The sequence below is a fragment of the Micrasema longulum genome, unplaced genomic scaffold (assembly GCF_059751315.1).
Source record: "Micrasema longulum isolate JH-2025_06_02 unplaced genomic scaffold, ASM5975131v1 h1tg000262l, whole genome shotgun sequence".
NCBI lineage: Eukaryota > Metazoa > Arthropoda > Insecta > Trichoptera > Brachycentridae > Micrasema > Micrasema longulum.
The window spans coordinates 227,154-240,973 of NW_028277466.1; the positions used below are offsets into that span (position 1 = coordinate 227,154).

Consider the following 13,820-nt stretch of genomic DNA (forward strand, 5'->3'; position numbering starts at 1 on the left):
CTCTGAAAACGGCTATATGCTTCCGATCAAACAACTAAACCTAATTCGTATGGTATATTAACAAAAACAAAATATTTCTTTATTCGAGTTCAAGAGATCAATGATAATGCAATGGAATAAATTCACGGCCTTAATTGGAGTTGACATATAATATTTAGGTAAGAATGTTATACTTTATTATAATTATTATATCGATTTAAAATCAATATTTGAAATTGAAAGTTAACAAAGGGGAACATTTTTTCAGAATGATGTTTTTCATATATTTGTTTAAGATGCATTTTCAGATGAAATTAAATTTTCTTCTAAATGGATCTATTATTTTTTATAAAAAGATCACTTGCATGATTTAAAAAAAAAAACCTATTTTACAACAATCAGCTGACGAAATCAACTCTATATTTTAATACCAACCCCTTTTTTCTCAGCTCATTGTAGAAGTCAGCATTTCACAAAAAAAAATAATTTAGTTTTACATCTGGCAATATAATCTGTGCAGCTGGCTTTTAGCTGCTTTTTAAGAGTGAACTCATCTACACGGTTCTTTCAAATGTTTTGCTCAAATTATACTGTCGGGTTTACCTTTCCTTAGTTTTCTTATTTTAGTTTGGAGGCGCTAGAAACTCGCCTTTCATCCTCTCGTTATTTGCTGTGACCACACCTTTATGAGAGTGATCCCATTGCCCAGGGTTCAGGCTAACGAGTTGGATTAGTCAGTAGTGCTGCCGGTGTTATGCAACTGGTCGTTTCACAGCGTTTTATAGAATCACACCTTTCAGCAAGATATGTGACTGACAGTTCGAACCTTGAATATTATAACATGATTATTAAGACTAGAACAACTCAAGACGAATATTTAAAAATCGGTAGAATTCCCATCGAATTCTGTGAATGGGTAGATTGCTCCCAAAATCGGTAGGGTTGGCAACTCTGCTTCTGTGTATCAAGTATAAAAAAAATGTAGAAGGCTATCTGATCGAATATGTGTCAAACAGCTTTTCCAACCCTACCGATTTTGGAAGCAATCTACAAATCTACCGAATTTGTTTGAAATTCTACCGATTTTTGAACATCTTCAAAATAATAAAATAAAAATTTACAAATTATTTTATCTTGAAAATTTTGAGTCATTATTGACCAAAGCTGCTACCCCACACCCAGCTCGCGGGTTTTAGATTATCTAAAATCTATAAACCCCACCCCCCCCCCTCCCATGATATTTGGTTTGATAATGAATCTACCGAGTTTTGGTTGATTTTCAGTTTTAGTAGTCTGTGGTTTCAATTAGAGATGAAAATAATCGACTAAATTTACTAATTGAATGATTAGTAATCGAATGAAGGAAATAATCGAACTAATCATTCGAATTAATCATTCATTTCCGGCATACCATAGACAATAGACACAGAAATTTATTCAAAGACAAACTCCGTTTTTCGGGAGAAATATCCATGCTTTGGGAATGCTAGGTACTTTTTTTTCCTGTATAAGAAAGAGCCTTCTACCAAACTGTGATAACATCGGCCAAAAACAAGTGGCATAGATTTACAAATTAAAATTAAAAACAACACAAATAGAAAGGAATAACAATATGAACACAAGCAAAAAACGATACCTACATTGTATGAAAACTTCAAGTTAGTTACATTCTAAAATATTTTCAAATGTTTTGATGTGAAATGAAAATAGAGACATGGTTTGAAAATTAAAAAATACCACCTGTGGAGCAACAAATTATAAACATACATAGGTAGGTACGTCAGTTTGTTTTTTTTTTAAACTATGGCAATAATAATGTAAACAATGATCCTTACTTTATGATATTTAGAATATTTACATGGGTATAATTATAGTCTTTGGTTATCATTACTTGACATTAACGATGGGAATAATCGAAATATTTAGATAATCGAAATACAAGCATTCGAGACATGCAAATAATCGAAATCAAACATCGAATCAATCGATTTTTTTTGACCGTGAAATGTAAGAAAACGGCAAAAAAAAGCTGACTGTTGAAGGGGGGGTAAACAAATACATTTGTAATAAAAGTACTTCAAAATAATAATGAGGAAGTTCAGCTCTACGGGAAATTTGATATAAAACATGTTTTAGTACGCACGGTAAAAATTAGGACAAAAAATTGTAAATTTCTTAAAAATGTATGAAAGAAAGTTCGCCAAAATCAACCAAAAATATAACGATGCGATAGTTATATGTCGGCCTCGTGGTGTAATGGTCAGCGCGTTTGCCTACCATGCAAGAGGTCTCGGGTTCGATTCCCGATGGTTGATTTGAAATATTTATTTATAAGGGTGTTTTCACACTAAAATATTTCATAGTCCCTGGACTGGTATATGAAGCGTAAGACTGATCATCTGACCTTCATGTAACACAAAATGATCATAATACGCTGCAATTGGTTTTACAATAAAGTGCCCTATGCACCATTATGTATGTAAAGGGAATGATGATGACGATGATATTTATCCTATTTCTGGGAAACAAACAAATAGACGTGAACTTAATACGTCACACGCAGAATAATTTCAAAATAAAATCAAAATTAAAATCATAGTGCTGGTGATACGATGCACAAAAATGTTAAAAGTTGTGAATGTTTACCCACATGTCAGAATTCATATTTCGATTGTCTCAAAATCTCAAGTCCGAAATCACATTTCGATTGTCTCGAAATCTCAAGTCCGAAATCATATTTCGATTGTCTCGAAATCTCAAGTCCAAAATCATTTTCCGATTAGTACTAGTGAACTCGATTAGTTGTAAGCATTTCGAAATGTCTCGATCTTTTTAACAATCGAATATTTCGATTATTTTAATTCGATAATTCCCACTATTACTTGACATAACCTAATATTTACCTGCCAAACAAAGGATGAAAATTAAAATATTTTTGTTTCATATTTATTTTTTAGGTCACGCATTGAAAACTACCATCAGCTGTTATTGTGTTGATATTTCAGATTGGATGGATTTGATATAAATTTTATTATTATTAAGTCCACAAATAGGCTAGCAGTAGACCTATAAACAAACTTCACTTTATTTTATTGTTATTTTTATTGTTAAATAATGCACTTTATATATTAACTGTATTAATATACATTTTTATTTTACCTGTGCTGACACAACTATAAAAAACAAAAGCATTTTATTAAAACTATCACGTCTGCCAGATTTCAGCACCCATTACGTCATAACGAATTAGTTGGCGATGAAAGTAGTCGAATGAAAGTAGTCAGCGTAAAGTTCGCCCATTGGTCTATTTGTAGTTGAATGAATTTAACGCACGCCTATTGGTCTATTTGCATTTGATTTAATTAATTAGTTTGGAAATTACTAATTCATTCAATAGTCGGCGTTAAGCTCGCCCATTGGTCTATTTGTAGTCGAATGAATTTTACGCACGCCTATTGGTCTATTTTCATTCGAGTGAATTCATTAGTTTGGAAATTACTAATTCATTCGATAGTCGGCGTAAAGCTCGCCCATTGGTCTTTTTGTAGTCGAGTGAATTCATTCGACTACATTACTGCATTCGAGCTTTTATTCGACTGAATTAAGTAATTGAATGTAGTCGACTACTTTCATTCGACTACTCACATCGCTAGTTTCAATATATATCTTTAGTCTGTGGCTTGATGGAGATTGACAATGTTGCCAACTCTAGTTACTCTACTGTCAAGTATCATAGTCTGTACATATTATATCCCTTATCCATGGTCTGTGCTGTCAAGGGTCAAGGCCAGAGTATAATAAATTATTTTATTTAATTTTCACTATTTGTGGTCAAGGAGTCGAAGTCAAAGTCAAGTAAAAAAAATCGCACCAAGATGACCAAAAAAAAAATCTGAAATAGAAAGTTTTGTTTGGAACTATTATTTGGAAATAAGTGCAATTTGAATTATTATTTTACCTGACCTAGGCGCTTAAAATATTCTTTCTGAATTTCTGAGCGCTTAAACATGTGCCTATGTGCGTGTGAAGGGGTTGTGCATGTGTGTGCGATGTGTGTATGTGGATACTCGCATTATTCAAATAGAGATAAGAGTAGAATATTCTGGATCTAAATCTAAACCAAAATATTGATTTGGTAAGTTGTGAAGATAGTTTATACATTGATTACGAATTTTCTCTTAATACATACGTAAAGATAGCCTAGTAGGTGAAATAATTAAGTCAGATGAATCTCACAGACATCAATAAAGATCAGATCTTTCACTTCGCAAAAGTTAACAGATGGGAGAGTTGAGGAAATTTGGATGTTTAAACGCAGGCAGAATGGTGGATGTTACTCAGTGTGAAGAGTGGCCACTTAAACCGGCCACTAACAGGTCATAAGCCCCATTGATGCCTTGACTTCAATATTCCCGTATCAAAAATGTTTTCCCTACACATTACAACAAATTTATACCTTTTCAAATTCAGCAAGTATTCTTTGCAGAAGCGGAATGATTTAGATATTGTATGATTATGAATAATTTAAGTGACGGATAAAAAATAATTAATTCTGATCTTTTGCCGCCTTGTGCAGTCAATCACAAAAAACTAACTTTAAAGATAACACTGCAACTGGTGATTAAAAATAAAGAGAATAATGAAAGGTAAATAAAAATATCACTGCTGTTTTTGTTTCAGAAAAATAGCCCACACATTAATTTAACCACATCTGACCCATGATTCGCATCAGAAATAGTTGGCGTTTTGTGTAAATAATACTGGGATTCGACAGGCGCCATAGCTCAGTTGGCTAGACGGCCAACTACGAAACTTGCATCACAGATTGGATTCCCGCCAGTTATTATTATTATTTGTTATTGGCAGGCAGCCTTTGGTGGTGTGCCTATATCTCGTGTACTGCTTTTTGTCCAAGTTCTTCTTCCTTCAAAAAAGCATCCAAATGGTTTTGACCGAAATAGAATGGACAACTTTCGGCTCGGTAATTTATTCCAGTCTAAAATCACCCTGCTGGAAAACAAGTTTTCCTTGGGATTGAGGTGAGTTATTGAGGACCATAGAGCTTCCAGTTATGACCTTGTAAATTTGTGTTGCAATTTAATTGATACATCTCATGCAGGGGGCAGTCATAGTAATCATTGAGTGTCTTATGAGTTTCTATCAGGTCCCCTCTCTTCCGTCGTTCTTACAATGATGTAAGTCCTGTTGCTTTTAGTCTACTGTGGCAGGGCATCTTTTTGAGTCATTTAGGGATTTTTGTAGCACATCTTTAGACTTTTTCCAGTAGCTTAATGTCACCAATGAAGTAGGGACTCCATATGTGATATCCATACTCCAATAAAGGTCTTACGTAGGTCTTGTATATTTTAAGAAATATCTCTGGAGTAATATTTTGGAATGCCTTTTTAATCAAATAAATTATTGACTGCTTTCTTGGCGAGATAGATAGTTGCAAGAATAAATCTAAGAAATATTTTTTCTCAATTCGTCTGGGAGTTGTGGTGTATTTTCCATAACTTCCTTACACCATATCCTCTCTTTTCCACCTATTCACAAACTTCTAAAATGGAGACTTAGCAGGTTACTATTTAAAAAACAAAACAAAAAATTGTGTACTTATATATTATGTTGATTATAATGAATTATGTAATTCTGTAGTTTGAAGGATAAAACTAGGGAGTCCACTTTTTGCCATTTTGAAGTTAAAAATGCAGAAATTATTGCAATAAGCTATTTTATACATGAATAAAATGCCAAAGTCCACTCTTGTCATTTAAATACCTTTTAAGTTGAAATAAATATCCGATGTCTACTTTGTTTTAATTAATAAAACATCCCCAGTAGTCACAGATATGCTATTTTAATATGTACTACTGTTTAAAACAGTAATTATTTTACATTGAAAGTTCTTTAGATTGTTTGAGAATTATCTCATTTGGTCTAAAAGTTATGTTTTGGAAATCGCACCATCACAAAATCTTGTTTCCTGAAGTTTTCATTCAATGTGACTCCCGTGGTTTATCCTTTATAGTACAGAATTTATTCAAAGATATTACATCATATTTGACTATTCATGGCATTCTGAAGTATAAACTGTCAAATCTCCAGCCGGTGAGATTTTGCGGATTTGTTTGTGGCTGGGTTTCCCTTTGAGACGCTGACTGCCAGCTATCGCATCACCTCTTCAGGAGTCTGCCAGAGTCTTCTTCCTTCGGGGTTCCCTTGAAGTGCGATACGTGTAAGTCCGTCCTCCGCCATTCTGTTGACATGTTCATTCCGGTACCGCACATGCTCCGAATATCAATGTTTCTCGTGCGGTCTCGCAGCTTGTTTCCGGTTATGGACCGGAGAGTTCGCATCTCAGAACTACTCAACCTGAGATTTTGTCTCGGAAGTGTCTGCTCTTGCCTCTTTTCCGTAGGTGGCTATCGGTCTAACACATGTTTTGTACATTCTCATTTTACTGTTTAGTCTCGTGTTTTTATTCCTCCACGCGGTATTTCTGAAGCACCTTGATATTGTTGTAGCCTTATTCATTTGCTTAAAAGTTTCATTGTACAAATCTTCTTACTACTGATGTAGAATATCACATAAGCATGAAACGCGCCAAAAAGCGAGAGGAAACTTCATAGAAAGAAGAGCCATAAATGCGTATGGAGAGAGGACCAGGGCGTATATACTCCCTCGCATAGTAAAGAGACTCCCGGACGAAATAAAAAATAGTGAAATGAATAAAAACAAAGTAAAATTAGTTTTAAAAATCTTTTTCTTAAATTCTAAGTTTAGTCTGTAAAAAAAAAAAAAATATAAAAAAATGGGGAAACCAAACAATTTAAAACAGTGTCAAAAAAAGTGTTTGTTTATTATTTTTTATATATTTCGTTTTCAAAAAAGACTTGATTTACTTGTATTTAATTTTTTTTAAACTTTTATTTTATTGATATTTTTAAGATTTTTTTTAAAATATTTTATGTAAACATTTATTATATTGTGTTACAAAAATGTTTAAAGAGAGAAATCCCTGCAAAAAAACTGCTTTTGCAGTTTGGCGGGAATTTAAAAAAAAAAATTGTTTAGAATTTAAAATCACTTGATCTATGGTTTTATTATCCACAAATTACATTTCACCGGGTTTTTCGACTTTTGGGCTTTTGGTTTACCAGTGGATATTTCCATGTTGTATTTTTGCGATGTCATGTGGAGCTTATGAATCATTCTTCGGAGATCATCCTCGGATTTTGCAATTATCATGGTATTGTCAGCGTAACATATAAAGCTGATCTTTTTCCCACCTATTCTGTAGCCCAGATTCATGTTAACCACTTCTTTAATTAATTTGTCCATAATTAGATTGGAAAGAAATGGGCTGAGGGTATCTCATTATAGCATTTCCTATAAGGAAATTGATCGAAGGCATACTCAACTGTCTGCGCAGCTCATCAGTCCTGAGAAATAATTAGAATGAATCCCTATGGATTTGTTGTTTGGTTTTGACAAAATACTCTTCCTACTATGCAATAAAATGTCATTAGCAGCATTATACATCACTGTCGGCATTTTGATTAAAAGCCTGAATTGTTCTAAAATAAAAGCTTGATAAATAAATTGATTTAAAAGGGGCATTAGTTTTTTCTTATATTCTCATGCTAATAAAGTTTTTGGAGTTTTCATTTTATAGTCATATTTATATAAACCCCATACAGTAATCAACCATCTCGTGTTAACGAGTTATGTATTATTATTTTTAGCTCTCTATTATGGACTTAAAAGATTACCCTGTGGAATGTACCACTGTTGCTAAGATTTCAATAAACCAGACGAATGAGCCGCATTACATCATCACGTGTTGGGGAGACGATGTCAAAATAATCGTTGTCCATAACGATCAGTATTGGAAAGGAATGTTGAATCCAAAAAACTTTGAATACTTTTACAAAATCCTCGACTTAACCAGAGAACAATATATAACTAATACAAAAAGAGCATTAACAACAAATTGTCATTTTAATCCATACCTTTTTGAATTAATAAACAACGAATTGATTTGGAAAGTCTTAGAAACCACTACTGATATAAAAATAATTCACGGATCTACAAAGTTACCAGAGTACTCTCCGGAAGGCGGTGCACACATTTTGGTTGAGACTTTACTCCTACTGAAAGAGTATGCAGATAGGAAGTTGGAAACGCAAGAGAGGGAATCAGTGGAACTTGCCAAGCAGTTGAGTAGTGTTATTGACAAATGTGAGGAGTTTTCAAAGTTGAAAAATGAAATGGAGAATGACTTGTACGGTAAATTCATGCATTTGCTCAATGCCAAAAAGGAACAAGTAGTTGTTATGGAGGATTTTATTGGAAATCGAAAAGGTTTGTACATACATATTAGATTTCTTTAACCATTTATAGGGCAAATGAATTATTTTAGAATTTGAATTTCAAATGTTATATTTTGAAATACTTATTGACCACATAAAATAAATTTGATAAAAAAATATATATATATTTTTTAGATTTTCAGAAAAACTAAATTTTTCATCGGTCAATATATTGACCAAGAAAATAAATTTATATAATAAAAATACACATATTCTTTTAAAAATTTTATTATAGAATATAAACGATTACAAATGCAAGTATAAATATCAGCAATGACATTTTTTACAACCGTTTTGACAACGGTATAAACACATGGATTTCTAGGTACCCCCGCCAACTTCACGCGGTTGGAACAATAACTTAACCAACGACCGTTCTGGACAACATATTCAAGTAATATAGTTGAAATTTCTATGGGCGATATTGGAAATATACCCTTAAAGCGACTGGTTAATATTTTAACCAATTTCGGTCTTTGTCCTATATTCTTCCCTACATTCTTATGAGAAAACTTTTAAACTTGGGTGTAAAAGGAGACGTTCACAGATGGATCTTATCTTATCTCAGCAATAGAAGCCAAGCTGTTCTTGGTGGTTATCGATCTGAGTTTGCTGATATTTCCTCCGGAGTACCCCAGGGTTCACATTTGGGACCATTGTTTTACAACGCATATCTCTATGATATTTATGTTGTATTTATTGAAACCAAACACACTAGTATGTATTGTACGTGTATTTAATGTATTTCTGTGGATATCTGTCATTGGTTTTATTCTCTGTATATTTTATGTTATATTTTTGATATCCCCAATAAATAAATAAAAAAAAAGGTTTAAACCTAGTTTATACTCTGATAACTATATAGATTCCTACCATGCATTATGAATGGCTTTCAATGAACTACATAATTGATATTTATATTCATGCGTGGTCCACTCATAGATTGGATGAAACCAATGCTTCCCTAAAAAATTAACTTCTAAGCAATCTGTAGCTAATTTTTTTAATATAATAAAATTTATAAGTTAACTAATCTTTTTAGTAACTACAAGTATTTTTGAATTAGTTTGTTAATCGTAGCGACCCGAGATCGAGACCCGTTCGATGCTCATTCATTAATAACTTCTAAAAAATAGCAAAAAGCCCACACACAGGCCTTTTGCCTACTCAGTTATGCTCGAACTGAAGTAAAATTCACTGTGCTCCCGTCTAATTCTGGAATAAAGAACTGCGTAAGGCTGTTGACTCCTACGAGGCGTTCGTTCAGTACAGTGCGGCCTCCGTGGTGTAGTGGTCAAGAAGTTTGACTCACGCACGGAAGGTTCCGGGTTCGATTCCCAGTGAGAACACAAACATTAAAATGTGATTTTTCTCAAGCCTGGGTGCTCTGTGATGTAATTCACCACTGTAATTAGGTCTCCTGGCCTGTTGTGGTGCAAAAAAAAATGTAATGTAATGTAAATCTTAAGAAGCTCCGTGGAAGCAGTTCTAACAAACCAATCCATGTTTATTTTTCATATTTGTAACTGTTTTATAACAAATTTAGCTTTTAAATCAGTTGACACGATGGTATTATAATAGTCAACTATGAAATACAACTATTTTATGCTGAAATGATGGCATCAAATTGCTTTTTAGTTTATTTCAAATTACCGTCTTGGTAGCAGCTACATATTTTAACTATGCACCTATAGGCGAGGTCTACGTTTCAGGCGCACATAAGGTATGGGGTATGGGGTAATGCGTTTTGATGCTGCCCGATTGAATTTTGATAAAAACTGGCACATCGATATTCAAGAATACAATATATTTGTGGATAACGACCAGATAATTTTTATCTAAGTTCGACTGGACAGTGTCACAATAGACAACCGCATTCCTTTCGTGCGCCTTGAACCTAGACCCCGACACTATAGTAAAAAGTTACTGCTTCCCTAATCAAAAACCTCACAGCACGCTCCTAATAAACATAAAGTAATGAATTAAATTTTTTTCTAAGAAAATTGGTAAATGTATTAATTTTTTTCAGAAGCACATTCGATTATACCTTACGAATGAAGATAATTCTGTATTTGATAAAAATATTTTTCAGCAGTAAATTTTCTAATGAATAATTCAATTCATTGATAGCCATTCATGACTGGGCAGGCAAACACTGTACCATATTTATTTTATTCTATCGCTATTCCCTGGCAGGAATACCCTTTTAATTTGTATTCTGGTTCATAAATAACAAATAAAATCTGTTCTTGATTTTTGTCTGCATTCTCTTCTTTACTGATCTAGAAACCATTAGAAAATATATTTATGTTACAAAGTTATATTGAAACAAATAATATAGATAAGATTTTATTTTTCTAGATCCTAAATTTATCAAAGGAGTTCCAGCTTTGAAAAGTGCACCTCCGCGGCAAATACATGCCATGTCTGACTCTGATTCTGACTCTACATAAGGGACGTAAAGCCACCCGATTGCACTTCATTGAAATAAGGACATGACAACAAACATCACACGAAAATCCGTTTAAATAAATATATGTATTTATATATTACAGTAGTATAATAGTAATGGTTATAGACAACATTTTCTAATGTCATATGATTTACACAAAGTTTATTAAGTACGAGGGTTGTCCAAGATTTAAGACCTTTATTCATTTTTGCCGGCTCTGTGGCTGCTTCAGTGTGACCTTGGCGTGTTTGAGACAGACGCTTCACTGTCAAATCTTGTCGCCTGCAAGGTGCGTTTAGTCCTTTGCTTTCTCAACCAGCCTTTTGGGGGAATCTGCCCTGTTAAAATCCGTTGTCATCTCACATCCATTTATGGCGGTGTGATGACCCAGTGGAATATCAGAAAGTGGTTTGCTGAGTTTTCTAGTGGTAGAACGAGTGTTTATTGTTCAGGAGGGGAGAGGAAGGAGGTCCTTAATTAATGACACTTTGTTGAAGAAAATCAAAGTTTGCCGTCTGACAGTCCGCGGTCTCGCAAATTTGATCCCAGATGTCAGTGAGTCTAAAAAATTTGGGGCATGCAAAGACACTCATTGGGTGCCAAAAATTCTAACTTCTTCTAACCAAATCGTTTAGAAAGCGCTAGGGAATTTTCGGACCATTTTTCCAACTAAAGCAAAACTTTTTTGGACTCTTATCGTCACATGCGATGCAACGTGGGTTCATCACCTAATCCCGGAGTCAAAAAGGCAATCAATCACATTTTTAATATTTGTGTTCTCACTGGGAATCGAACCCGTAATGTTCCGTGCGCGAGTCAAGTGTCTTAGCCATGCACCACGAAGGCCGTCTAGCTATTTAGTTATAAAATAATGTGATTATAAAAGTATTGTCAGTTAAAATATTTTTATTAAATTTGGAATCTGTGATTTATAATAAGTACCCAATCTATGAATTTTGAAATTGACTTATTTACAAATATGAATTTTAGCAAACTTATTGTTTTGCATTAAGTCTAGTATAACATGAAATATTACATGTTTTTCTTATTCTCTAGATGACTGTAACATATTAATAAATATGGTTTATTTAAATCTTTGTGTACGTGCTACTCGGTGTTTTCACCCATCCTTTTTGAACTGATATTATTGCCCATAGACTGTAAAATTATAGAAATGTGCCGAAATTAATCCCAGTTATGAATTATTTGAGTGCGTCTTTATTTTTTATACATATGTATTTTCTCGTATGTTAATTTTTAAAAAAGGATTACCTAATTGATTGGAATAATAATATTTATAACTTGAGATTTTAATGACACAAGACAGTATTAAAAATCCTTTATTTGTTAATTTATTAAAAATTGTATTAATTTTATTAGTCATATAAGACTAAAGCCCTTTATGAATGCTTGCATGACTGAAATAAATGCTTGAATCAGTACGCTTTTCTTTATTTCTTTTTGTTTTTGTATAAATATTTACTTTTTGTGTTCTGATGATTTATATTCCCGGACAATTGACAAAAGTAACATTTCTTCATAAAAGAGCGATCATCTCACCGTATTATATTCATTAGGTTTCTGGAACAAGTTGGCAACTAACATTTTACTAATGAGAAAAAGTGCAACGGGAAATTGGATTTAAAAAATATTTTCTTATGCGTGGTAAAAATTAGAGCATTTATTTGTTAAAATAAAAAATTCATAAAAATGAACTACTTTGAACGACGTTACAAGTTCTCCGAAATCAACCGATAACAGAGTGTTGTGATATATTTCCGGTTAACGGGAAGCCAACCCACCAATCGGAACAACTCACCGTAGAAACCTTACGTCACAAGGGGAGCAATTTCAAAATAAAAAAATCATAGTGCTGAGATTATACGATACATAATTTATTTTTTTTCAATTTTGGCTTAGTTCGATAGTCTATTAACAAATAAAAAAAAAACCACTGAATTTCCTCATTGTGAGATATTGCATTTTTAAAATTAAAAATAAAACACCAAGTTGAATACTTTTTATTTTCTAAATAAAGATTGTTTGATGCCAGTTGTTATTATCATTATTATTATAATAACTGGCATCAAAAGGTCATGTTTACATAGATAAAATGTAGTCACAAAATGTGAAAAAAAAAATTATAGAAAAGATAAAAGAGTGTTGATTGTAACAGGGAGAAGGCAGAATTACTATTTCAGATAAGACACAAAGTTTATCTACAACAGCAGTTCCCGATCTTTTTTTAACCGGGGACCATTTTGATCTCTTTGTTGTAAACAGGGACCGGAAGGTTCAAGAAAAATAAACTATATCAATCTAAAAATAAACTTTAATAAAAACTTTCAACATATTCATTAAACTCAAAAGAAACATGCATTAAAATTTTACTTTTTTTTTTTTGCACCACAACAGGCCAGGAGGCCTAATTACAGTGGTGAATTACATCACAGAGCACCCAGACTTGAGAAAAATCACATTTTAAATTTTTGTGTTCTCACCGGGAATCGAACCCGGAACCTTCCGTGCGTGAGTCAAGCGTCTTGACCACTACACCACGGAGGCCGCCCTTAAGAGTACTATTATAATAAAAAACACAACATTTTTAGTAGAAAATTAGATTCCATTTATATCAATGTGATTTTTGAGCTTGCATCTTCTGTACAAGTTCGGTAATCCCGAGGCTATTGTTATTGGTCAAATCTACACGCATATCATCACTCACTGTCAATCGATTCCTGGAATTATTTTTAGTTACTAGTAAATCATAAAACCTTCATTCGCATAAATAAGTTGTGCAAAAAAAGCATAATTATTATTATGGGTAACTTATATAGCTCCATTTTCATAATATAATACCTCAAGGGCGCTTTACAAAGTGATTATATAAAGAAATAAATTTAATTTCAACTTTTTAATTTGTAATTTAAGAAAAAAAAATTACTTTGTCATTACATGCTAAAAATTTATTCAAATGATTTAGAGAACAAGTGAATTTTAAGTTTTTTTCCGAA

The 13,820-nt window shown here is 32.9% G+C and overlaps 1 protein-coding gene across 4 annotated transcripts; it reads left to right on the plus strand.

Annotated features, from left to right (window-relative positions):
- Positions 1–40: 40 nt before the first annotated feature.
- LOC148283077 (uncharacterized) lies at positions 41–12,246 on the plus strand. 4 transcript variants are annotated; one of them, XM_088224119.1, is made up of 3 exons: positions 41–158; positions 7,728–8,346; positions 10,716–12,246. In XM_088224119.1, exons 2-3 carry the CDS (start codon positions 7,737–7,739, stop codon positions 10,805–10,807), a joined length of 702 nt encoding a protein of 233 aa, XP_088080245.1. In that variant the 5' UTR covers positions 41–158; positions 7,728–7,736; the 3' UTR covers positions 10,808–12,246. The 4 variants fall into 4 exon arrangements, with proteins under 4 accessions (XP_088080245.1, XP_088080241.1, XP_088080243.1 ...); XM_088224115.1 differs by lacking the exon at positions 41–158 and adding an exon at positions 3,721–4,114; XM_088224117.1 differs by lacking the exon at positions 41–158 and adding an exon at positions 4,488–4,625.
- Positions 12,247–13,820: the final 1,574 nt, after the last annotated feature.

Bases quoted from the DNA above. Each gene is read 5' to 3' on its own strand.
- LOC148283077 (XM_088224119.1), top strand. From the start codon at position 7,737: ATGGACTTAAAAGATTACCCTGTGGAATGTACCACTGTTGCTAAGATT. The intron at 8,347-10,715 runs GTTTGTACATAC...TTATTTTTCTAG, and splicing joins TTTTATTGGAAATCGAAAAG to ATCCTAAATTTATCAAAGGA.